General features: G+C 43.2%; 1 protein-coding gene across 2 annotated transcripts in view; it reads right to left on the reverse strand.

The window, feature by feature from the left end:
• Window positions 1–24471, reverse strand: part of zbtb16a (zinc finger and BTB domain containing 16a) — a 176505-nt gene that overhangs the window by 90428 nt on the left and 61606 nt on the right. For both annotated transcript variants that reach the window (XM_022204838.2, XM_022204839.2), the window contains exon 3: window positions 18983–19080. In XM_022204838.2, the coding sequence (XP_022060530.1) occupies window positions 18983–19080 (98 nt within the window). The remainder of the gene's footprint in view (window positions 1–18982; window positions 19081–24471) is intronic.

Genomic DNA, 24471 nt, shown 5'->3' on the forward strand with positions numbered 1-24471 from the left:
CACACAAAGCCACTCATACTCTGTCTCATTTCAGCTGTCAGTTGTAAACCTTTCTGTCTAAGAAGCCATAAACACAAACACTTTTGGCTAAACTGTCCTTTCTTTGTCCCTGAATCCAGTTTAGCGGGTACCAGTTAAGATGTGGTCGCTTTATTGTCATCTTCTAAAGCCTGTAACCTTGAAGAAGATGAAACTTTAATGACCTGCGCTAAACGTGCCAGAACGTGAAACACAGAAACCGGCGTGTTCGCTTCAAGCAAACCGATGGAAAAGACGGGATTTCTGTGCAGCGTTCCAGAGGTCTGTGTGGAAGTGGGTGACGGTTTGACAGGAACATCTGTATGGGTGCTGTGTGCTGCTGTCATGCTGGGTGCACTCATTGTGTCTCTTTGTCTGTCACTTTAACCCACAGATACTGTATGTCTCTGCATATTCAAACTCACACAGGAGCTCCTTCTGATAACATTTATGTGTAATTCCCTTCAGAGGCAGAACGTCAAACAAACTCATTTTGGATCAGTGGACACAGCAGAATAATGTCGCAGCGCACAGACCACCTGAGGCATAAACGAACTAACAGCGTATTTTTCTCTATTAATTATGTTGTCTATGGCATGCTAACACAGAGCTATTAGCACTGTAGCCTTCAGGAGTAATTTTACAGTTCCTTTCTGTGTGATAATACAATATGGGGCTGATGCGACGCAGCAAATGGAAAGAGTTCCCGTCGACAGGATTATTGGAGACCTTGTTCAGTGGGTTTGTCAAAAAAATGACGGGGAAAACTTCTCATGTTTGGATTCAGTGTTGAGATGTGCTGTCAAATATTCCATTTAAGACCTTAAATTACAACCAATTCGCAATAAGATGGAAGATATGCACTCCTGGCTGGCTGGTTTAACCCCTGAAGACTCAACTCTGTGTGCTAAAGCTACATATATGTTCTTTTTTGGTGCAAAGCTGCATCTAGAATCTATGTGTCTATGCAGTCCCTGCCTCTCTTTCCACTCTGTATTCTGCTTAAACACTGTAAAACTATAAAACTACACAAGTTAAATGAAGTAATATCTGGGTATTTCAGTCACACGTGTCCAAACTGATCCATAAAGTCGACAGGACCGGTTCCTTTGGTTGCTAGCCTGGAGGTCTGAATCCAGTTTCTTGAGACTAAACAGTTGCAGTTTCTGATTATTCCAGTCAAGATGCATCTTTTAGCAAATAAAAAAACTCCAAATATGCCTGGGTCTTGTCTGATTTGGTGACACCTGTGGTTACAAAGCATGTTCTGACTACTTAAGCAGCAGAAACTTCACCGCTTTGTTCGAGATGCGGCAGAAGATATGTTGAATTTGGTGATAAATGAGTGCAAACGAAGTCTACTGCAAGATTCAAATGGGTTCATTAACAGCTTCTTGGCCCCTAAACTGTGAAAGTGCCTCCAAGATTTAGAACTCCAACCGAAGTAGGGAAAACAATCAGAGCTGTTCCTGCAAGCGAACGCAGCCGATCGCTAATGATCAGATGGAATACGCAGATTAAAAACAGTACAGATGTGGTGTCTGAGTGTTTCAGAAACTGTGCAGAAGACAGTAAACTAATAGCTGCAAATCAATGCACCCTGCACCCCCAAAACCGGCCCCAGAATCCTCCGGGGGAAGCATCCAAAAGCCTGTTTACCCCTGGATTGAAGCGCTTTTCCTTCTGACCAGCCGTATTAGCATTCTGTGGCCACTTGCTTGTTTTCACCAGTTATAACACAATATCCATGCTTTGCTTTTATGTCGCACCTCCCAGTGGAATTAGCAGCATAAAAGCAATCCTTGTGTGTCCTGGCTACTTCCAGATGGCTTTGGGAGTGCTTTTATCTTCTCCCTCTGCCTCGCTCGCTCCGTCTCCTTTCACTTTCTCTTGCTTTCTTTCTTCCCCCCACATGAAAGTGCCGTCGGCAGATCTTTGCTTAGCCGGGTTCATTCTCTCTTCATCCGAAAATATAAAAGTTTCAAAGAGCATTTCATGAGGGAGCTCTTCCATAAATGGGATTCATAGCTTTCTAATCTGTGCTGCGAAATTGATCTAAAAAGTTTCCCAGAGCTATTGGCCAACTTACATAATGCAATAAAAGGTCGTGCCTGAGAGAATATTTACTTTTATTACCAGTTGTGTCACAAACAATCCCCACTCTCTGCTCTCCCAGTTGGGGCTGGAACAGAATTTAGATCCCTCGCTTTAAAAAAAAAAAAAAAAGCCTTTATAACATTTCATTCAAACACATTTTAGCAACTTACAGCGAGTATGAAGCAAACTGTCAAAAACACAAATGTGACTGTTGGATTTTATTAAATAATATAAGAGCAGGAAACATAAAAAGGCAAGATTTAAGAGACTAGCTGCTGGTTTCTGGGTGAACCGAGCACAGACAATGACAGATGCACTTCATAATTACCATTTCATGCCACTGTCACGTGCCATGATTAAGATACACAGAAAAAAAGCTGCATTTGTATTAACCACGAGGCACCAGGAATATAAATCCTGCAGCCCTGCCAATAATCTACCGGCAGAACAACTGCACAGGCATGTGAACAGAGAGTGTCTACGCTCATGTAAAACCTGCCTCATTACGCCACACTGTCATGACACAATGAAGGAGCTGTCAAATCTGATTGGCCGACTTCCATTTCTGCCCATGTCAGTGCATACCAGGGGCTCATTACGGAAAATGCGAAGAGCGATAGTGAAAATCTAATAGCCAGCGTGAATGTATGACACGCCGTTATATCATTACCAGGACAATGTTTTCCTGTTGGGGCATAATTCTGGAGAAATCCGAGGCATTTCTCCAAACAAGAACGGCGTTTTTTTTCGGCCCCTCGTCCTCCTCGGTCACACGCTGCTTACTTCATGGATAATTCTCGCTTCACTTCCAGGTGTGACTGTCCGGTTTGTGAGGGGATGATGACAACAGCAGCACGCGGAGACGGGAGGCTGTGATTCGATGCGACAGAAAGCGTCGGGCAGGCTGACAGCCACAGAGTTTTGGCTGCACTCGTCACAGCCTGGACAGTTTACATGACACACCACCCTTCAGACGGGCAGCACATGGCCAAAGGTCCGCCGCGCTCTCGAAATACAATATGGCAATTATTCTGGGAGCACTTTCAGCTACACACGACACAATCCAGCGCAGCATTTAATTTAGGAATCGTCTTGAACAGATTTGAACAAGCCTCAACTAACTTCAGTATTTGGGCCATAAATGCATAAATACAACACAGGCTGTTGCAAAGGAGGAATTTAAGTGCTTTTATTATTCTGCCAATTAGAATAGTGGAGTTATGTGACGATTGGCGTACGTTCGTCTGTCTGTCTGTGCATCTGTGGGCAACATTACTCTAAAACAGACAAACGAAATTAGATGAAAGTTTTGATTGAAGGTCAGAAATGACACAAGGACCAAGTGATCAGATTTTATCAGTGATGCAACTTTTAGTCAGGATCCACGGATTTGTTAAAGATTTCTATATCATTGCCAGATGTAACCATGACAACCAGTGAACACTACATCAGCTGATTGTGATCCTACTACAAATCCACCTCTGAGGACTTATCAGGACTTATCCATCAGAAATGATCCAAGGAACAGCTGATTAAACTGTGGAGGTGTTTCTGAGCCGCCCGCTACATGTTTAGGTCACGTACACATGCAGAACACATGTGCTCTCCGAGTGCGTTTCTTGTTGCATGTGTTTGACTGATGCATCCAAAGATAAGTTATCTTACACCGTTAGGCCCTGAAATCTAGTTTGACAGCGGATTTGAAGATGATTAAAGGCGACATTGGTGACAAAACTGAAAGCATGAGTTGTGTCTGCAATCAATAAATAACTCAAAACTCTTTTTAAAAGGAGTTTTATGGACTGGACTGGTTGGTAAAATAGAAAAGACACACATTCACACAGTTCCTGGATCATCTAGCTACCATTATGCGTTGTACCAGCAGAGGACCCCTTGTCTGTGCAATGCATGATGGGAGTTTGTTTGTTACACGACACATCGCTTCAGCGTTAGCATAACGTGCACAAAAGTGGCAAATATGCAGCGTAGAGTTTGATAAATTTGCATGGCTCTCATTTTTCTTATCTTCAAAAGATTTCTGGCAGAAATGTTTCTTTGGTTTTCTTTTTCTTTATCTACAGACGTTTGTTAACAAGAATGAGCGAGGATGAGGCGAAAAACTCAGAAAATGAAGATTTGGCTGCAGAAAGACTCACAGCTTCAGCTACAGAAAGGACGATGCTGACTAAAAACAGGAAGTCTGTCAGATGCATCCCATTATAGTTGTCACTTCACAAGGAAACGTGACTAATTTCTGATTCATTTGGTCGTTTTAATCGGCACCAATAAGTTCTTTATGATGAGTGCAAACGCCGTCCATACATTCGCCACATCAGAAACATCTCAAACAGCTTTTCTTAAATTATTCTTCGATTTCTACCCAAACGCACTTTCATGAAAAATCACCTGAATCATTCTGGAATCAAATTATCTGGTGAAAATTCTTGTATTTTCTCATACTGCAACATGTATCGCAGAAAATATCACAATCATGCAGCTCCAGTGACTAGCTCTGATTATTGACGTTTTAAAGGCATTGTGGGATACTCTGACTTTACTGTATCATAAAGTTGTTTGTTATTATTGTCAGAAGACACTGGGCCCACTTTATGAATGGTAAATAGAATAAGAAAACAGAACCTAACAACAGAAACAGGTGAGATGCAGATACAGCCCCACAGATCGATGCTCCGAGGTCTGGAACTCATCGTTTCATTTCCCGTCACATTTCGCTCTTCTGTAGATCTGCGTCCATCCGCTCACTTGATATTATTTGAATATTGGAGGCAGGAATTAGTGAGCTCGCGTCTGACAAGCGCCGCATCAGAAATGTATTGATTGTGTCGTTACAGCCGCACAACAAACACAAAACAAACGCTGCATGAGAAGGAGCTCAGTGCTATTCTGTGAGCTGTCCTGCATAAATGTCGCACCGGTTAGCTTCTACGCTCACACTGTGTGCGTGTGTGTATGTGTGTGCAGGTTTACAGTCAGGCTCGATACACGCATGCCCGCGCACACACTCACACAAAGCAACACAAATCCATACTAGCCACAGGCTCCTCTCCAATCTATTTTCTGCTCAGCTGGTTTTAAATGAAGTTATTATGACTCATTAAAATGCCCACAAGCTTGTGGAAGTCGGCCAATTACGATTTAAATTTAGCCTCCTGCTCTCACAACCTTATCTCCCCCCCGTACAACCAACCTCTCATCTCTGCCTCTGCTTTTTTCCCCCCCTCCTTTCTCTTTTTATTGTGGGAGGGGGAGTGTTTGTAATGCATTCGGGAATCCTTTAACGACCCCGCTCATGCAGCCGCACATGCATGCAGGGCCCGCTGCCATGCGACAGGCGAGGAGAGAGATAAGGTTATGGAACTTCAATTATCGACGAGAAAAATCGCCGCGAAGAATAATTACATATCAAAGTCGAGAGATTAAAAAAACCCAAAAAATCTAACCGGGTTTATTTAAACATGTGCAGCCCAGATACACATAGCACAGCCTCCTCCTGCCAAATGTGGCAAATACCACTAATTGCTACACAGAACTGCACAACTGGACCACGTGCACACTCTCTCTCTCACACACACACACACACACACTGTCAGGTCTTTACATAAGTTTTCTTTGGTAAACTCTGGCTGCATGTGGTTATCCTTTAAAAAGAGAAAAAAAACTCCACCACAGCAGACCGCATTTGCATGTACGATTCTTATTCTGCGCTGCCCATTGAGAGCCATTAAAAGCCAGATGGGTCAGTCACATGTTCGGCATTAGACTTTCAATTCATAAAATCTCTGCAGAGGAGTTTAATCAGAAACTGCTTTGTTGTTGGCATGGCACTGTACGAGGTTTCTTAACCCTTGTGTTGTACTGCGGGTCAAATCGACCCGTTTTAAAGTTAGAAAATGTGGAGAAAAAAAAGATTTTCACAGTGTAATTTCTGATGTCCACATTTTCAACATTTTTGGGAAATCTTTGAACAAAAAAGCAATGTTTAAAATATTTCTTCAAGAACATTCACCAAAAAAATCAACCAAAATCCAGCGAATTTCGCTGGATTTTGGTTGATTTTTTTGGTGAATGTTCTTAAAGAAAATATTAGAAGTTTTACTGATGTATATGGAATCAATTTAGATATTTTTAGGATTTTTTTTTTTTTTGAAGATTCATACTCATTTTGAAAAAAATATTTGCAGGATTTTTCTTCCCAAATTTTTTTTTTTTTAAATACAATTTTTAAGGAATTATTGGAATTTTCTTCCTGAAGGTTTTGCAAATTTTCAGAAATTTGTGGAATTTTTTGCTGAATTTTTAGATTTGTTTTTGGTGCCTGTAAACGAAGACACCAGGAGGGTTAAAGTATACATGGTTGGATCTTTATGATCATCATCATTATGATGGAGCCGGCGAGAAGCTGGAAAACGGAGACTTTGTGTGTCCAGATAAGCACCGCAGAGGACTCACAATCAGCTCTGCCCTTCTGTCATCCCGACGCCCTGAGACAGTCTGAAGGACCCTTCGCCTAAAAAAAGACACTCCCAGAATACCTGGAGACCAGACTGAGCAATTCCACCTGATCCTGCTTTAGCCCCCTTGAGCAATGTTCACTATTCAGCCGGTAAGAGCCTCCGAACGCACACAGACACACACAGACACACACATGCACGCACACAGACACACACATGCACGCACACAGACACACACATGCACGCAGACACGACCTAATTTAACATCACACTCCGGAGCAAACAAATGTCTGCAGCCTCTGCATCTTCTCTCTCCTTTTGAGTTAATGGTGAGCAGAGTGTTCTTGTGTGTGTGTGTGTGTGTGTGTGTGTGTACATGTAGCTTACAGGCGTGTTTGTGTCTAAGTGAGAGTGCATGTGCGTGTGTGTGTGTGTGTGAATCATGTGGACACACGTGTTTGTGTGCATTCTACAGTATCATTCGAATTTCCAGGAGAGCAAATTAATTGGCAGCCTTTTGCAATAATTGACTTTCACCACACACATGCATCAGGCACACACACACACGCACAGAGCACTCACATCTCTCTCTCTCTCTCTCTCACACAGACACACACACATGCTGCTCGCTGACAACAAAGCTGCTGGGAGGAGGGAGGGATGATGAAGCGAATCCAAAATTCAATCGACTGTGTTCTTGTTTTGAGCAGAAGGCACACAGTGTACTGTACTGTGAGAGGCCATAAAACTCTCACTCTCCACCAAAAGGAAAAAAAAAAACAGCCTTTGGTAGACACACAGACGTTTCAGCAATCACCCTCCATCAAAACACTTTGTCTCGCATACAAAAATAAGACTTGGCATCAGAGTGGAATACCAAATCAGGCCCATTAAGGGAGCACAGGGGCACTCGCTACTTAGCAACCAAAAGGATTTAAAGCTGCAATATCCCTGTAATAAAAGGAATAAGATCAAGTCCTCCTGCTTTTTTACCCTTCTTGTCTGAAAATAGAGAGGGCTGAAAAGTCAACTTTGAGCTCTCGGTGCAACTTTTTAGTGACTGACGGCTTTAAACCAAAGTAGAACAGGACGGCGGTGATTTGATTATAAGCTAATCTGACGGCAAAACGGTGATTACTGGTGGGATTATTATATTAGTAGCACTTATTTTTAAGGAAGTTTTAACCTTTTCAACATCTTTTGAGCTGGTCAGAAACTTATTCTAAAGATTCTGGACTAATTTTTTCACATTTCACTTATTGATTGCATTCGGCCTGCAGTTATGATTCTAATTTAAGGATTCTTGCTTATATAACTGTTTGTTTTAACATTAATTTTATGCATCTGCATTAATATTCCCTTCTTATTGGTATGCAAGTGCACGTTGGTTAAAGATGATAAACAGAGATCATTTGTAAACCACCAGCAAAAGACAATAAAAGCATTTAATAGCCTCAAAATAGCACTTTACTACTTTCTACCTGTGAGCAGAAGGAGGGAGAAAAGATGAATTTAAATAAAGCTTAATAATTTTTCCTGTTTGTGGAAGAAAAGCAGGACATGAAACGTCCGTGTTCATGCGTCTGTATAATTATGGTGAATTTTTATGTAACAGAAATGAGACGGAGGGAAGCGAAGTGAGGACACGGCAGTAAATATTTTACAAGACTGCATGTTTAAACCTGAGCTAACTATACTAGCTTTAAAAGCCTTGCGTGGGACAAACAGCAAATAAATAAATAAAAAATAGCTTTCTGTGGGAATTTCACATCAGACCATTACGTTGTTTTTTTTGTGTGTGTGTCTCCGGACAGAGAGCCTGTAAATGTGTTTGTACCTCGGTACGACCAGTCCAGCTCTGCAGTATCAGGCTACAAAACATATCACTAGACAGCCAGACATCCTCTGCAGGCCAGAGACACATTTCTCAGCTACGCCTAATACCCAGACGGCTGCTTCCGGGAAGCTACAGGTGTCGGATACGAACCACGCCGAGCAGAAAGACACTCGAGACAACCGGTTGTTTAGTCCTGATCCCAGCATCACACAGAGGATCAACCCTCACACACTGTCCAAGCCTTCACTTCTTAAAAAAAACAAAACAGAAAACGCTGCTTTTCCGAGAAGCTGCAGGTACAGCGAGTTCTGGCTTCAGCTGGTCGTGGTTTCCAGTGAAGTCGCATTAGCTCAAGATAGAGGTCTAACAAGGCCCCCTCCCCCTCCTCACCCCAGCCTCAGCTGAAGGAAATAAAAATATGAGTCTGACGGCTGATGCTACAGTATTCTGAGCAGACCCCTGCCTTGTGTCACGTCGCACTCGGCCGTCCCCCGTGTGCCCTCTCCTGTAACCGAAGCCAGCTGAGGATCCTCCAGCTGCAGCATCCCAGCGGCAGTAAATCAACAGGTTTGGAGGAAGTGTTGCAGGGGGGACGGTTTAGGTTGCAGAGAGAAGGGCTGATGTTATGCTACTAAAGAATGAGCTACTGCTGTTTGTCTGCTCCGTCTGTCATCCTGCGTTAATGTAGCCGTGGAAACATCAGCTGTGGTTTCAAAAAATAATAAAAAAACCTACATGCACGCCGCTTAACACTTTAGGCCATACTTTTTTGTTATGTTTTTTTATGAACTACTTTCCCTGCTACTTGCTTTTAATAGCGCTTTCCCCCCTCCCATGATACAACTCCCTCCCCAGAGTCTCCTGTCTCTCTTTTCACTCATGCAAACACACACACACACAGTCACACACACACATACGCATTTAGGAATTTGTGGCCTGGAAGGCAGTCAAGTTTCATTAATTTCTGGGTTTGGGTACAGTACAGTGTGTTCCTGGACTCACATCTGCGAGCGATCATAAATGCTGGAATGCTGGCAGAACATCCAGACCTGCCGGCACAAATATGTCGTCATCACTGTGAGGGAAGAGCCGGCACGGCGCCAAAACAGCCGACCAGTCGACTGCCAAACAACCAAACAGAACGCCACGGAGATAGAAAACGCAGACAAAGAGCGATGGGAAGGCTGCCCTCCCCGCCTCGCCGCATTCATGTCCAAATTCTTTGCATTTTTCTCCTCATCTAAACGTTCTGGACGTTTACGTGGGCATTTCCCTCCCACGCTCAGATTGGGATTGGTCTGGAACAAAGATTTTAATTTTAGGGAGCCAAGTTAAACAGCTGGTCAAGGACAGAAGGAGAAGTCGCCTCTTCCTGCCCCGGGCAGATTCACTGTCATGTAAATATGAACTGCTGCATTCACACTATAGAGCAGAACACAGAAAATTAACCACAATCTGCATTTTATTCTCCATTACGTAACATAAATGGTTATTATGGCATCTATTCATGTTTTACTAGCTTCCATCTTCCCACCACCGGGGCGGCGCCACCCTCAGATATTTTCTTCTTCATCTCTTCATGACGCAGCTTGTAATTTCTCAGAGCAGAAACTCAAAGGCTCAAACAACAAAAGGCAACAAAATTCCCTCCGGTTTGGTCAGAAACTCTCTTTAAACTGTGGAAACACGCTGTAGCGGCTGACTAATGCCCCGTCCAAACACAGGCATACCAAAGCGATGAAGCCGCTGTGACACGCCGCGCAGTGAAAGCACATGACTCAAAACGCCAGCAGATCATCATGTAAAGTCATGTTTCCCTGCTCTGAGATGTTGTGTGTTTGTGGGTAAACGAGCTGCAGAGGAGGGATGACATCTGAAAGTTCGTTACTGTGTGTGAGAACTTTTCTAATCTTGTACAGAAGGCAACTACTGCTGGCCTCCAAATGCCCCAACGGGGAGCAACTTCCTCTCGCAGGAGGTTTTCTCAGCATGTCAAAGACTAAATGAGTCTGGAGCTGTTGAATTATAATGATATAATCACTGTGAAATGTCAGTGGAATGATGTGCTGGTCGTATTATTTGCAAACTGAGGAGAGGACTCAAAACAACACTGCTTTTACTGTACTACATTTGAGGAAAGGCCTGTTTTAACCCTCTTCAACCAATAAACTGCCAAAATGACATCATTTATCAGAGACAGAAACCGCAAAAGAAGGCAGAACTATCAGATTTTCACCTCTCTGATGGTCCTTGAACTATTCATGTGCGAGTAGTTGAGCAAATCTAAGCTTAAAATCATCGTATTTCCTCAAAACTATTTTATTCTCCAACTTATCTGAAAAATTCTAGAGAAATAAACAGTTTGCTCTAAACAGATTCTGTAAAAAAAACAAAAAGTTCTCCACTTCTTAGTACTTTGAAGCCATTAAAGGCATTATGGAGGATGGTTTTTTTTTTTGTTTAATTTGTCTGATTCACATAAAATGAATATACTGACCTTTAGTGGACTTGTATGTATGGTCTCTAAAAGAATTAAAAAAAAAAAAAATAACTGTGGACATGGCAGGACCTGAAAAACATCAGCCAATCAATGCGCTCGGACCGAGGCGTTTGGTTTGCTGCCTTTCCTGTCAATCAAAAATCTTCTGGCTCAGGCCTAGTTACGTAGATTACGTACGCCTTGGACTTACGTGTTTTCTGTATGTGTTGCTTTGGTATAGCTTCGTAGTTAGCTGGAGACTTGTTTTGCTCATCTTTTTTTACATAATGGCAGATAAAGATCCAGGGGGACCCAGCCGTAAAAGACAACTTCACGAGTCCTACGCAAGTTTCTGGAGGGGGGCGTTTCTTCGTAAATGTTAAGAGGGGGGAGGTTAGAGGGGGGGTGAGGGAGAGGTTGTATGTGCGCATGCTACGTTCAAAGTCGTAGGAAATTAAATCTCCTCTAATGCATTTAATTGTGTTTCCTGATTTACGGAATTACAACTTTCGAGTTCTCTTTTCTACTTGCTGATAATCCGTGGATGCAGAAACCTAAAGCCGGTCTGACATTCAACACACAGTAGCTCTTATTTACAAGGCGAGTCGACAGAATCCGTCTCTGTTGAACTTAACTAGAGAATCAAGTTACACATCTGCGTGTGAAATCTGCCAGTCACGGTGCGTTCGAGGAACCTGTCGGAAATATAAATTTTTATCTGAAAGACGTCCATTTTCCTCTCACACAAAGGCGGTTTAACACTGGAAACACAGAGAGACAGACGGTGCTGTATATTTTAACACCCTTTTCTTGGTCCCTCGCTCCCCTCACAACCGGGCGACACATTACGGATCCATTCTCTCCATTCATATATCATCACATTGTGCCCTTGAGCAAGACACGTCGCCTGCGACTGCCGGTTAAATAAAGATGGATCTGTTGTAATGTGCTTCGGGTCTCTTTCTGTCTCTTTCTCACACACACTCAGCGGGTTAATCCAGGAACTCTCTCCTATGTATACATACTGTAAACAGAGGATTAAGACTCTTAAGCTATAAAGGCAGCGAGATGAAAAGTTGGTGGTAACGGAGATGGCATGGCGGGGCGTTCAGGGAGAGTCTTATTGGTAATCTCATTACGCTGCTTCGGCTCGCTCGGAAAACAAACTGAATCATATCAGTCCGGTCTCGCCTTGTTTGATGAGCTTCAGCTTTCACACGCATGCACACTTGATTTAAAAGACAGATTATTTCAGATACGGTGGATAAAGTACAGTTTGATTGATTTGTGTTTGCTGGACAATGAATTAAAATGACACCGGAGCGCCTGTTTGAAGACGCACCTGAATGAATCCTAATGCCACGCTCTGATTAGAGCCGGCTATCGTTCCTTAGACAGACAGATTGACATTTCACAAACACTGTGAGAAAGTTGATTCTTTACCTTCGAAAAACAGGTTTGACCAAAAAAAAAAAAAAGACTTGGGCAGATGGAGGAGTTGTCATTTTCATTAAATATAAACACATCTTTTCTACAAGCCATTTTTAATAATTTACGAGAAGAACTTCTCAAATGTTCAGTGGAAGTTAAAAAAAAAACTTTGACCAAATAGAATTCAGTCCAAGCATCCTGAGTTTGGAGTAAATTTGGAGATGTAAGAATGAGAAGCAATTGGGATAAAATATGAAATATTTGAATGTTTTTCTGATCATCTTTTTGCATTAAATTGCTCAAAGTTCACAAAATATTTATATTACTGTGCAAGCAGCCATACGAAGCCTTTGGCAGCACGACGGGCAGTTTAAAAGTGAACATCTTAAAACTAAAACTAGGAACTATCTGGTTAAACAATGAGTAACCAGATCATGATGTGGTCATGGTGCTAGAAACTAAAAGGTTCACCATCATGACTTTAACCAGAACGAGATTAAATATTTACAAAATACTTTGACTAAATAACATGGAGTTTAAAACTGGACAAATTATTATCAAAATCCACAACTATGTGAGCAAACAATGAGTAACAGGAGGCTGTTTGTGGTACATGAAGAGCTGCTCATAAAACTACCGAGCTTCTTCATCCTGACCTGAAACTGGATGCTTCAGAACTGAAATGAGATGGAACATAAAATATTTGCATGCTTGTATCGTCATCTTTTGGATTAAATTGCTCAAAGTTTAAAAAGTATTTGCATTATTGTCCGTACAAACAGACTCCATGAGGAACAAGAGTATAAATGTGTTCACGATACTTTTAAATCTGCACATTAACTGGATGCTTCAGAACTGAAACGAGATCAGATCGAAATGAAACATAAAATATTTGCATGTTTTTATGATCATCTTTTGCATGAACCTGAAAAAGTCTAAAAACTATTTGCATTATTGTCTGGGCGTCCGTTCAAACAGACTCATGAAATCAGAAACTGTCAGATCCAGCAATGAGTAACAAGAGTATGAATATGTTCATGATACTCTAAGTATCCTCAGTTTTAACTGGAGTCAAAGCTGGAATGAGATGAAACGTAAAATATTTGCATGTTTCTATGATCCTTGTTTTGCACTAAATAGCTCAGAGAACTTTAAGGCATTAGAGGAGATTTAATTTCCTACGACTTTGAACGTAGCATGCGCACATACAACCTCTCCCTCACCCCCCTCTAACCTCCCCCCTCTTAACATTTACGAAGAAACGCCCCCCTCCAGAAACTTGCGTAGGACTCGTGAAGTTGTCTTTTACGGCTGGGTCCCCCTGGATCTTTATCTGCCTTTATGTAAAAAAAGATGAGCAAAACAAGTCTCCAGCTAACTACGAAGCTATACCAAAGCAACACATACAGAAAACACGTAAGTCCAAGGCGTACGTAATCTACGTAACTAGGCCTGAGCCGGAAGATTTTTGATTGACAGGAAAGGGAGCAAACCAAACGCCTCGGTCCGAGCGCGTTGATTGGCTGATGTTTTTCAGGTCCTGCCATGTCCACAGTTATTTTTTTTTATTTTTTATTTTTTTAGAAACCATACATACAAGTCCACTAAAGGTCAGTATATTCATTTTATGTGAATCAGACCAATTAAACAAAAAAAAAAACATCCTCCATAATGCCTTTAATGAACACTTATCTGAGCAGCAGCACAAAAACTTTGACTACAAAACGTGTAGTGTAAAACTGGACAAATTACGAGTAAAATCAGGAACTATCTGACTAAATAATGAGTAATAAGATTATGAATGTGTTTATGGTAAACCTAAATCTGCATAAATCTGTGGTAAATTTATATCCACATAGTTTTAGCTTCCTGAGTTTGAAGTGGATGTTTCAGAACTGGAATGAGATAAAATGCGGAACACGTGCATGTCTTTATGATCCTCGTTTTGCATTAAGTTGCTCAGAGTTGTCACAACACTTGTATTCCTGTCCGTCGGCGGTGTTAAAGAGCTGCTGTAATGTAAGAGAAAACAACATCCATGGCCTCAACATGCACCCGAAAGGGGCTGAGTCACAGTTCCCCACCCTGCCTGAACCCCCATCTGCAGGCTTTGGCTCAGCAAAGGCTGTCAAACACTAAACGTCAGGCGGAGATGAGGAAAAAAAAAAACACACAACGTGGAGCGGAGAGGACTGAGACAGAACAAGACGACAGGAAAAAAATAAATAGCTGGCACAAGGTAGACTGTACATACTGTACCCTCAGCGGTGGCAGGCAGCCCAGACGGGCACGCCGCCAAGTCCTCCGTTCAACAAGCACAGAGAGACAGACAGAGAGACAGACAGACAGAGAGACAGACAGACAGAGAGACAGAGAGTGAGAGACGGAGTGGAAGGCTGAGGGGAGGGAGGAGGAGGCAGCAGCAGCAGCGGTGTCTGAAACGCTCCACATCCACGACACGCTGCGCATACCAAAAAGCCTCTCTGCTCTCTCGCTTCATCTCCCCAATATTCTGTCTTTTCTGAAGCGAGCTGAAGGATGATGGCGGCGGCGGCGGCGGAGGAGGAGGTGGAGGAGGAGGAGGTGGAGGAGGGGCTGAGGGTTTTGGGACTCGGTGAAGTGTCATCATTACAGAGAGACGCGATAAAAATCGAGACGCGGTGTCAGACTGAGAAAAAGCCTTGAAAGTCAAACGGTGGAGGCGGAGGTGGTGGAGGAGGGAGGGAGAAAAAAAGTGCAGAAAAAAACAAAAAAGACAACAAAAACTATCAAAGAAAGCTTTGCCTCGGCGCTGTCTCTTCCCTAACCGTCGCCTGTCTCGACAGAAGCGCTTGTCTTGCCTTTTACGCCAGACCAAAGCGGCTATGAATCAACGCTGATGTGTGTAACAGTACAGGTTGATGTCGAGCGTCAAGACAGCCCCGCATGGAAAGAGGGGAAAAAAAAAAGAGAGAAAAAGAAAAAAAAAAGTTTGTGCACTTGCTGCCACTGTTGCTAAAAATACACTGCCCACATCTTCCGCTCGGTTGCCTTTCTCAAGGTGGGGTGTGTGGTTCTTCCTAGAGTTTTCAGCGTTCTGTTTTTTTTGTTTGTTTTTTTTCCATTTGATCTCCTATCAGCAGAGTTTTCACCTCGTGACAGAGGCCATAAAACACGAGTTATTGTTAACCTGTTGATATCACAGAAGATGTTTAAATGATCTGCTGTGTGTCCTACAACACTGTATTCAGGTTTTATCCATCAGAACACCTGTACCTGCACCTCCTCTCTCCTACTCCATCAGTTTGAAAAGCTAAAACACTCTTAATCCGGTTGTTTTCTTCAGATTTAGTTCTTCTATCTGCATTCGATTGCATGACAAAAGAGGAAAAAGAAAAAGGGTTGGAAAACATTGTCAGAAATAGATGACGCTATATGAAGCCATTTCTTTCCTTTGTCCCTTTGTGCTGCAGAAACCTTGTCGTTTCTCCTCCAAGGCTTTTTGTCATTTTAAATTATTGAGCAAAGTTTGTACCAAGAGGAAAAAAAATAAAGTTTGCAAGTTATCCACTCGAAGGTGCTTTATTCTAGAACGTCAAAACATTTGTGCAAAACCAGAATCAAACTTAAATGTTTAGGCTATTCGAGCTGATTTTATTTAAGGACTTTGGGTGATGTGTGGAATATTTTCAACAAAAATAGAAGAAGAAAAAAGAGAGAAAGGCGGCTAATTTTTAAGCTCCTTTTCTTTATTAACATTCTCTAAATAGCTGACTCATTTGCATGTTTGGTAAATGCTACAGATGCCTAAAACTCACGATGATTACGAGAAAAAAAGCCAGGTTAATTAGAAATCTGACACTAAGTGGTGCAGTTTAACTGGACACAGAGAGGGTGGTTGTTTCTACACAGGAAAATGTAAAATGTGCACTTCTTTATGTTTCAGGGACCCCAGAAGATGACGCTATCTTTGGGGGCACTTGAAGGCCGTGGTGTATCAGGTGAAGATACGAGACATAAATCATCTCCAGGAACGCCATTACAAGCAGAACTTCTACTGTGCTCATGCACGTTCACCATCAGTGGAAAACACGCATTAATATGGGTTTTAAATGGTAAATGGTTGTATTTATATAGCGCTTCTATCCAAAGCGCTTTACATGATGATATGTCACATTTACCCATTCACACACTGATGGTGGGAGCTGCCATGCAAGGCGCTAACCACAACCCATCAGGAGCAATTAGGGGTTAAGTGTCTTGCTCAGGGACACCTCGACATGAGCACGACGGGCCGAGGATCGAACCGGCAACCCTTCGGTTGCAAGACGGCCACTCTACCCACTGACCCATGCCGCCCCTAAAAATAAACAATTTTAGAAATTTTAGAAACAATGTAATCGTATAGCGCACATTATATAAATAAAAACGGTTGTCCAACATAAAACAGTTTATTTTTCCCACCCTGCAGTATAACCACACCAGCTAAGTAGTGAATTATTGTAATCAGATTACTTTGACTCAACCTCTCTGCTTCCAGTTTGTCATAACTCTTGAACTAAAGAAAGCTTCATGCTGCCTTTGGCCCTGAACTGTACAACAAGCTTTACGGACGTACTCTATCTGAGGAAGCATGTACTGTAACTGGAGACACACAGAGAGACATACGTGCACTGAAAACCTCCAGGACTTCCACACTTTCTTCTTTCTTCTCTGACAAGCAGGGCGGCAGTAGGGATCGTGAGAACGTGGAGTAATTTTAAAATAAACTGCAAATATTTCCTCAGAGAAACTTTTTTTTTTTTTTTTTTTTGCTTTTGACACACTGAGTCGTGCGCTGAGCCAATTCACTGGCACAGCTTGAGTTTGTCATTCATCTTTGTCACAACATAGCAGGAGTACCAGCGCTCCTCTCAGTCACTGTTTAAGTTTTGGTGAAATATGAACAAACAAAATGATCCTGGCAATTATTTCTGCCTACTGGCGGCCGGTGGGGTGGGAGTTCGGGGGCTCGTATCCGCTCGCATTTGGCAGCGACGGTGTCAAGCAGACAATTCGGTCCACTTAGTGCGTCCCACTGGAGAACACACGGGGTTCCAAACAAAGACTTCAATCTTCGGGCCAGCAGCGACACATGGACCGGAGGTTTTGTGTGTGTGCAGACGGGGTTACCTCGTGAGCTTCCACGGCTTTTACAGTGACTCAATAAACCATCTGCACTTAGGGCCTGAGGAGTGGGGAACTCTTTGCTGCCTATAAAAGACGGCCCATGCCATTAAAGCGGCGCTGAACTAAGTAGGGACTGCTGGGCTGTGTGAGAGTGTGTTTGTGTGTGTTTGGGGGTGGTGTAACGGTGTCAGAATGGACCAATCAATGCGTCCAGTGTTCTGACTTGCTCTACCTTTCAGACCTCTGGTGTCACGGGGGTGTAGGATGACAGGATGACGATGTGCAGGCACCTCTCGGGTTAAGTTTCCCAGAGCTGCTCAGCTTTACCGCGCTGAAGAGTCACTTAATCCACAAATCACTGCGGCAATGCTTCACATTTACATATTCAAAACCAGCACATTTATTAAAAGGTAGAGCAAACTTCAGTCATCTGTTTTCCCACAGCGCGTGAACACCGGACTAAACAGCCATTCTTTGCATCTGTGAATAGATGCGAAACTAATTTGTGGAGCGTCGGAGTAAAAAGCTAAAGTTAAGCTTTTTTCACAGCACAAGAAAACAAATCTGCAGGAAAAGAGAGATTCACTCTCCTATTAAAAAGGGCCATGCATGTTCAGCCCATTAACTTGCAATCACATATTTTCTGTCATTACGGACCACCCTGAAAGCCTCATGCAGTGCTACTTTTTGGTTTCCAATCATGTTAATAAACGAGCAAAGTTAAAGTTTCAGGGACGTAAAACTCGCTGAACTTCAGGGCTGCAGCTGCCGCCGAGGACGGCAAGGTCGGGAGGGAGGAACAAAGTGGGAGGCTGACAAAAGAAGTGAACGAATTAAATATTTAATAAGGAATAAAAGCAAAACGCTGAAATAACCAGGCTACGTTTGGTGCAGCGATGGCAAGAAAGGAAGCGCATTCTGTCAACTTACTTCATTATTATACTTGTACTTAAATAGATTTCAGAGGGATAATATTGTATTTTATACTCTAATAGAATACAATGTGCTGTTAAAGATTAAACTAGTGCTGGCTTGTAACCCTTTTTTACGTTAGTCCACTGGTACTTTTACTGAAGCAGATAATCTGCCTCCACCACCGCTTTAGTGGCTTGTCAAAAATTATTTGCTGGGTGGGGTTGCCCTGGAGGATTCCGACCTCTCACCTCAGCGCTTCTAAAACCAGAACTGCTTTTGTTTTTTTGGGAGACACGGTAGGACAATGCAGGCGTGTTTGTCTACATTTCACCACAGAAATGGATTTAAACCAGTTAAAAGGACAGATGTGTAGCTTTTGGAAGTGTTATAAGAAGTGTCTTCTGCAATGCAAACATGCAAAATCATTCAGCAAGGTTCCTAAATACTGCAGTTGTCTAAATTTGGCTTCTTTCCTTCCTGGCAGCAGCACAGAGGCGACAGAAGCTCAGCGCTGTATAGACTGGCAGTGATAAACAGCGATCATAGCATAGAGTTGTGGTTTTAGGGCCGCTTTGATTTCCTTACCTGAATGAGACAGCAAATGCATTCGTAGACGGAGGCTGTCCAGGAAGCTCTTCCCACACAGCTCACAGCTGTAGGTCTTCATTCCACTGTGCATCTTTCTGCAGAGCAAAAGAGCAAAAAAACACAAACATTTTAGCGTCTTTACTCCTGGCGGTAGGAAAAAGTCAGGCAGACCGGGCAGCGCTTAATGTGCACGTCACTCAAATAGATGTTTGTGTGTCTAACATTAGGAGGCTTCCTCTAAAGCTCATAACAGCAAAGAAGACAAAAAAGAAAGGCGTTTGGCCCTTTGGAGCTGGAGATAAAACGTCACAGTCCATCAGTCATAGCATCAGAACATAACAATTACCATCAGAGCAACAAGCCGTCCAACCACCACACATATTCTTCTGCAGGGAGCACTGGACCATGACTCGCGGCTGTAAATCACAAGGTGCTATTCAAGCAGAGGCATTATCAGCTTCCTACATCTCAAGTGCTGCAGATGGATAAGGTGCTGTAAAGCGAAACAGAGCGCCTCATATTCAGGAGAGCCACTTAGTGTTATGAACCATTATTTGGACTCTAAAACTAAGAGGCGATGTGTAGTTTGGAGCAAAAACATCACATCTGCGATGAATTGTCCATTTCCAAACGGACAGTCATTAGCTGTAACATAGTTTAAGCCCACCAGGTCAGACAAGACTAAGGGTCAATATTTGATTATGTGGCAAAGGCCCTGAAGGTTAGGCAACTAAATAACATCCGACAACAGAAAGTCTGGCCTCACAACTCTCTCTGTTACGAAATCCTCAAAGACCCTTCGGCTCAGCACAAAGCATATTATTCTTGAAAGATATCTGAAAGTGCTCTAAAGCAATTAAGGTGACACGGATTGCCAAACAACTGCCACAATGCCTTAAGCCTCCCGAGAACTTCAAACGGCTCACCTTGAGAGAGGCGCACAAAGACGCACTCACATCCACGATTGCAGTGATTGTTTGTCGACTTAGTGTTGTTTCAGATTTGGCACATTTAATCTTCCAAAACTGTTGCTCTTTCACGCAGCAAGGTTCCACAAACTAATGCTTTATTTATTTCTTTAATGCAGATGCTAGATTGAAAAATCAAAACCTCGACAGGTGGTGGTAGAACGCAGCTGATAATTCCCCAAGCTGAGGAAACGCGGCGCAAACGTGCACCGACAAAGCGATTCTATACTCAGACAAAACAAAAAGACAACGTCAAACAGCCGACGACGAGTCAGGTGGCACGGAGTGATCAGCCGAGCGCATTCTTGGGGAAACAATGCCCTTGATAAGAGATCCGCTCAACTTGGGCGAGATGACAGCCATCCATCTTGGCAACTCTCAACAAAGCCACCGAGGAGGAGGTGGTGCCACTCTCCCAAAACATGACTGATTGATGTCAGATGTCGAATGCAAATTGATTTACAGCTCTCTTTTGTGCCTGGAGAGGGGCTGGGAGAGACGGAGCGAGCCTGAGACCGAGACAGACAGAGAGAGATTACAGCGGGTCCTATGGAGATGGCTGCAGGAGTTATTAAGCAATCAAGTCCAGTATGACTCCACTCACGATTAATTGCTGCAAAACATCCTTGAAACCCGACAAAAAAAAAAAAAAAAATCTGAGACGGAGGGAAAGCGCAGAGAGGGTGAGGAAGTCATGATAATCATTTAGTGGTTTCGAAGTTGTGGAGAGACCCTGGAAACCAAAGGCAGAATGACAGCCCTTTGGCAAGAAGAGAGTAATTAAAAGGTCTTATAAATGCCAACCGGCCCCAAAAGGGAAGGAGGACACTTGAAAAGCCAGAAAAGGGAGAGAGAGTGACACAGACAGAGAAGTGACACAGTTGGAGGAGAAAACAATACTCCAACGCCGCGAGATATCAAACCTGGAACGCTGCATGCGGTGCAGGAGGTGCATGTATCAGGATGTAGCGCGCTTTGATAAAGAAATTCCACTTCCAGCTTTCACCAGAACGCCAGCAGAGAAACGTGAATATGAAATAAGAACGCTGCATCAAAGCGGCATCAGGACGACACAGGAGCGATTCCACGGGACTGCAACGTGCATTACAGTTCCATCCTTCCCCAAAAACCCAGCGCTGCAGTTAGATACAAACATCTTAATGTCATTCTGTTCCAACACAAACAACCAAATGGACAAAAGAGCCGAACAGGATTTATTTCTTTCAAGGGTCGTGTGTGATGCAGTCGCACATTTTCACTCCGATAAGGGGAGAACAGCGGTAAGGGGGTAAGCCACAACACACACACAACACAAAGCCTTTCAAAGGCCTTTTGTGTCCCTCCTCAATCTGACCATTGTGCCCCCCAGACAGAGCACAGATAAGGTATGGATGGACTTATTAAGGGCACTCAAAGTGGAACCAATGCCACGTATTTCCACCGTAAATGTAGTGTTGATGAGCAAAGTGCCGTGTGTGTGTCTGCAGCTGAGAGTGTGTTGGATTTAACTGCAGCAGCTAGCACTGAAACAGCACATTACTTGATGTTCAACAGAATGGTAACAGCACCTGTTAGAGTAATTCAGTCTGTTAAAGGGGAGGTTTAGGACATTTCACAAGCCCGTCGCATCCAGACACTAATGTCGCCCTTCTTTTGCTGCTTAACGGCATTTAGTGGGTCGGATGGGAAGCGTCTCTATTCCGAGGAAGCGCACATTTTCGGGTGCGATTAGTTACGAGAAAATGACACAGCTGATGAGAATGTAAAGCGGCTAAATGTACAAAATAGCGATGTGGTGATAGAAAGCCGTTTTGGAGGCGAAACGGTCCAATTGTGGCTGGTGAGGACGGCAAAAAGCCAACCTGAGTGCCGCTAACTGAGCCGACTCTTTACACAACGATGAGCCAAGTGTGCTATCAGGGGTCACTGTGTTTATACTTTGGAAATTACAAAAAGACAACCTGAATGTGAACGCTTCAGAGCGCAGTTTTCTGCTAACTCCTCCTCATGAAACACTTATATTTGCTGGACAGCGTAGTACAGTAGAATAATATGCAACATTAGACAGCAGTCAGCATCTGAGCTGAAACGCTCCGTGAGCCCAAGCACAGCTGATGATAGCGAGGCTGAGATTCCGTTTCGCACGCTTGAGCGCCTTAAGACGGTTTAATGATATGAAAAAGGATACTAAAATATTGTCTCAGCTTAGTGATTTAGCTCAGATAGACTCCTCTCCACGCACACATCTCCTCAAATCCCTTCGTAGCTGTCTGCTTTCATGTTGTGCTTCAGAAATAAATGATGAGAGGTGTGTGTGTGTGTGTGTGTGTGTGTGTGTGTGTGTGTGTGTGTGTGTGTGTGTGTGTGTGTGTGTGTGTGTGTGTGTGTGTGTGTGGTGGGTGGGAGCTGACGGAGGGTGATTTGAAACAGACTGACTGTAGCCATTAAGGAAGTTCACATAAAACTCTCTCAGGCCATTTACTCAGTTAATAATCGACTTTGTCCAACAGTCACTTTTGGCAGCAGCAATAAATTTTAAATTTATGTCAACAAAACATATGCTGATCACCTCGCGCCGAGTGCTTCCTCGTAAAAACGAGCCTGAGCGAGGGCCGTCTGACTTCATGTGTGTTTGAAATGTGAGTCGATTACAGGCCTGCGTTATTGAGCCATAACAGCTTGCCTGGTGTAATCCTCAACTCTTTTTTTTTCTTCCTCTATTCTGCCGCCGGACGAGGCCCGGCCGTATATCATAACTAGCGCTGCATTTGGTGAAATAAAGAGCCGAGCTTCCCACCTGCCCCTCTACTCGTAATAAAACACAGTTAAAAAGTCACAATAAGGTGATGTACCGGCGCTACACGCTAACAGCTGTAGTAAAATAACTCAAAAGTCCTCCGCGGTCCCTTTGTGGGCTTTGAGTCATCCGGATTTCATACGACGGGGCTTTGACAAGGGCTCTGGAACTACTGCCAAACCCCATTAAATCAAATGACTCTGCTCCACGCTCACGCCGATACCCTCTCCAGCTCACATCACCATCCTAAATCAGCACATCCAAACTATTAGACAAAAAAACACGCAGAAAAGCCAAGCAGAGCCACGCTTGATGACTTGCACTTATTTCTCATTGCTGGTCTGAAATCTATTCCTCCCTCTGCAGCCTTGAGTGTTGTTCTCCATCCTCATCTACCCTTTCATCTTTTATTTTTTTCCATTTTTCCCCCCCACACCGTCTTCCATCCTCCCATCCTGAAGGGAGCCATAAAACACCCTGAAATGCTGTTGGTAAATAAAGGCTTTGGAGAGAGGAGAGAGGGGAGCAGAGGGAGGCTGAGGATGGAAAGAAGAAAACGCTGAAAGATAAAGGGAGGCTATTGATAAGAGGTGGTAAATTGAGGAGAGCGTGCGCGGCGTGTCTGCGGCTCTTTGTTCATTAGTGGTGTGGGTCAGAAGAAAAAGAACTGATAATTGGGGGAAAAAGCAGAACGAAGCTCCGAGTTAAACACCGGCGGGATGATGGCGGTGGATCTGAGCACCTGAGACGTGAAGCGATGATCAGAAAAAAACAACAACCCTGTTTATCTTATGTGTTAGCCGTTAGCTTAGCATCAAGCAACCTGTTAATCCTCTGTGCTGCTTTTATTTCTTTCATTCTGTTCATTCCACACCGACATCGATGCATCAAGTGATCAAAAACGACGCAGTTTTAGCCATTTTTAAGTCTGTTTTCTTATTAGTGACGGGGCCGCATGTCTGGGAGGGGGAAAAAGAGGCAAAATTAGCCAATATCTGGTGAAAACAGCAGTGGTGATTATCTATAAAGCATGAGTCAGTATTTTTCTCAGTGGTGGAGAGATAAACGGAGGTTAAATTGATCCAGCATTTATTGTGTGGCAACAAACATCCCTCTAAATTCATTTTATACCGTCTGACGGATTCAGGAACAAGCATTTATTCCTTAGCCTGCTTGCCATAATAACTTTATCAGATGACAATATGTTAGATTTGTGTTTTCAGCTAGTTTAATTGCCCCCTTGTGACCAGAAAACATCTAATAATGCAGCTTTAAGATCTAAATGTTTCCACCAAATACCTTTAACATGAACTATTTTAAATCTTACCATCATTTTTATGTGAGGAGGAAAAATAACGATTTTCATGGAAGCACCATTCGATGTGCATGCTAAGATCACATTCTAAGAGCTGTTTGAAAAGCGTTAGCACGCGTGTGTTGAAGGGATGTTTGTTATTTCTAGGGCTGCAACTAATGACGCGTCAACTAGCTGTCTGAGCACGATACGTCATCAAAAGCGGAAGTGAGCGCGCAATGCAACAGAAATCACCGTCTGACCGGAGCGCGGAACACGGACGGACATCGGTATGCACGACATGCATGCATGATGCAGCACGGACATCCGCGATCTATCGTAAACACGGATGTCAGTGTTTACTATACAGCTGTATCTAAACGCGGACGTCCGTGCTGCATCGTGCATACATAATACATGCACGATG

This window comes from Acanthochromis polyacanthus, chromosome 17 (genome assembly GCF_021347895.1).
Source record: "Acanthochromis polyacanthus isolate Apoly-LR-REF ecotype Palm Island chromosome 17, KAUST_Apoly_ChrSc, whole genome shotgun sequence".
Classification (NCBI taxonomy): Eukaryota; Metazoa; Chordata; class Actinopteri; family Pomacentridae; genus Acanthochromis; species Acanthochromis polyacanthus.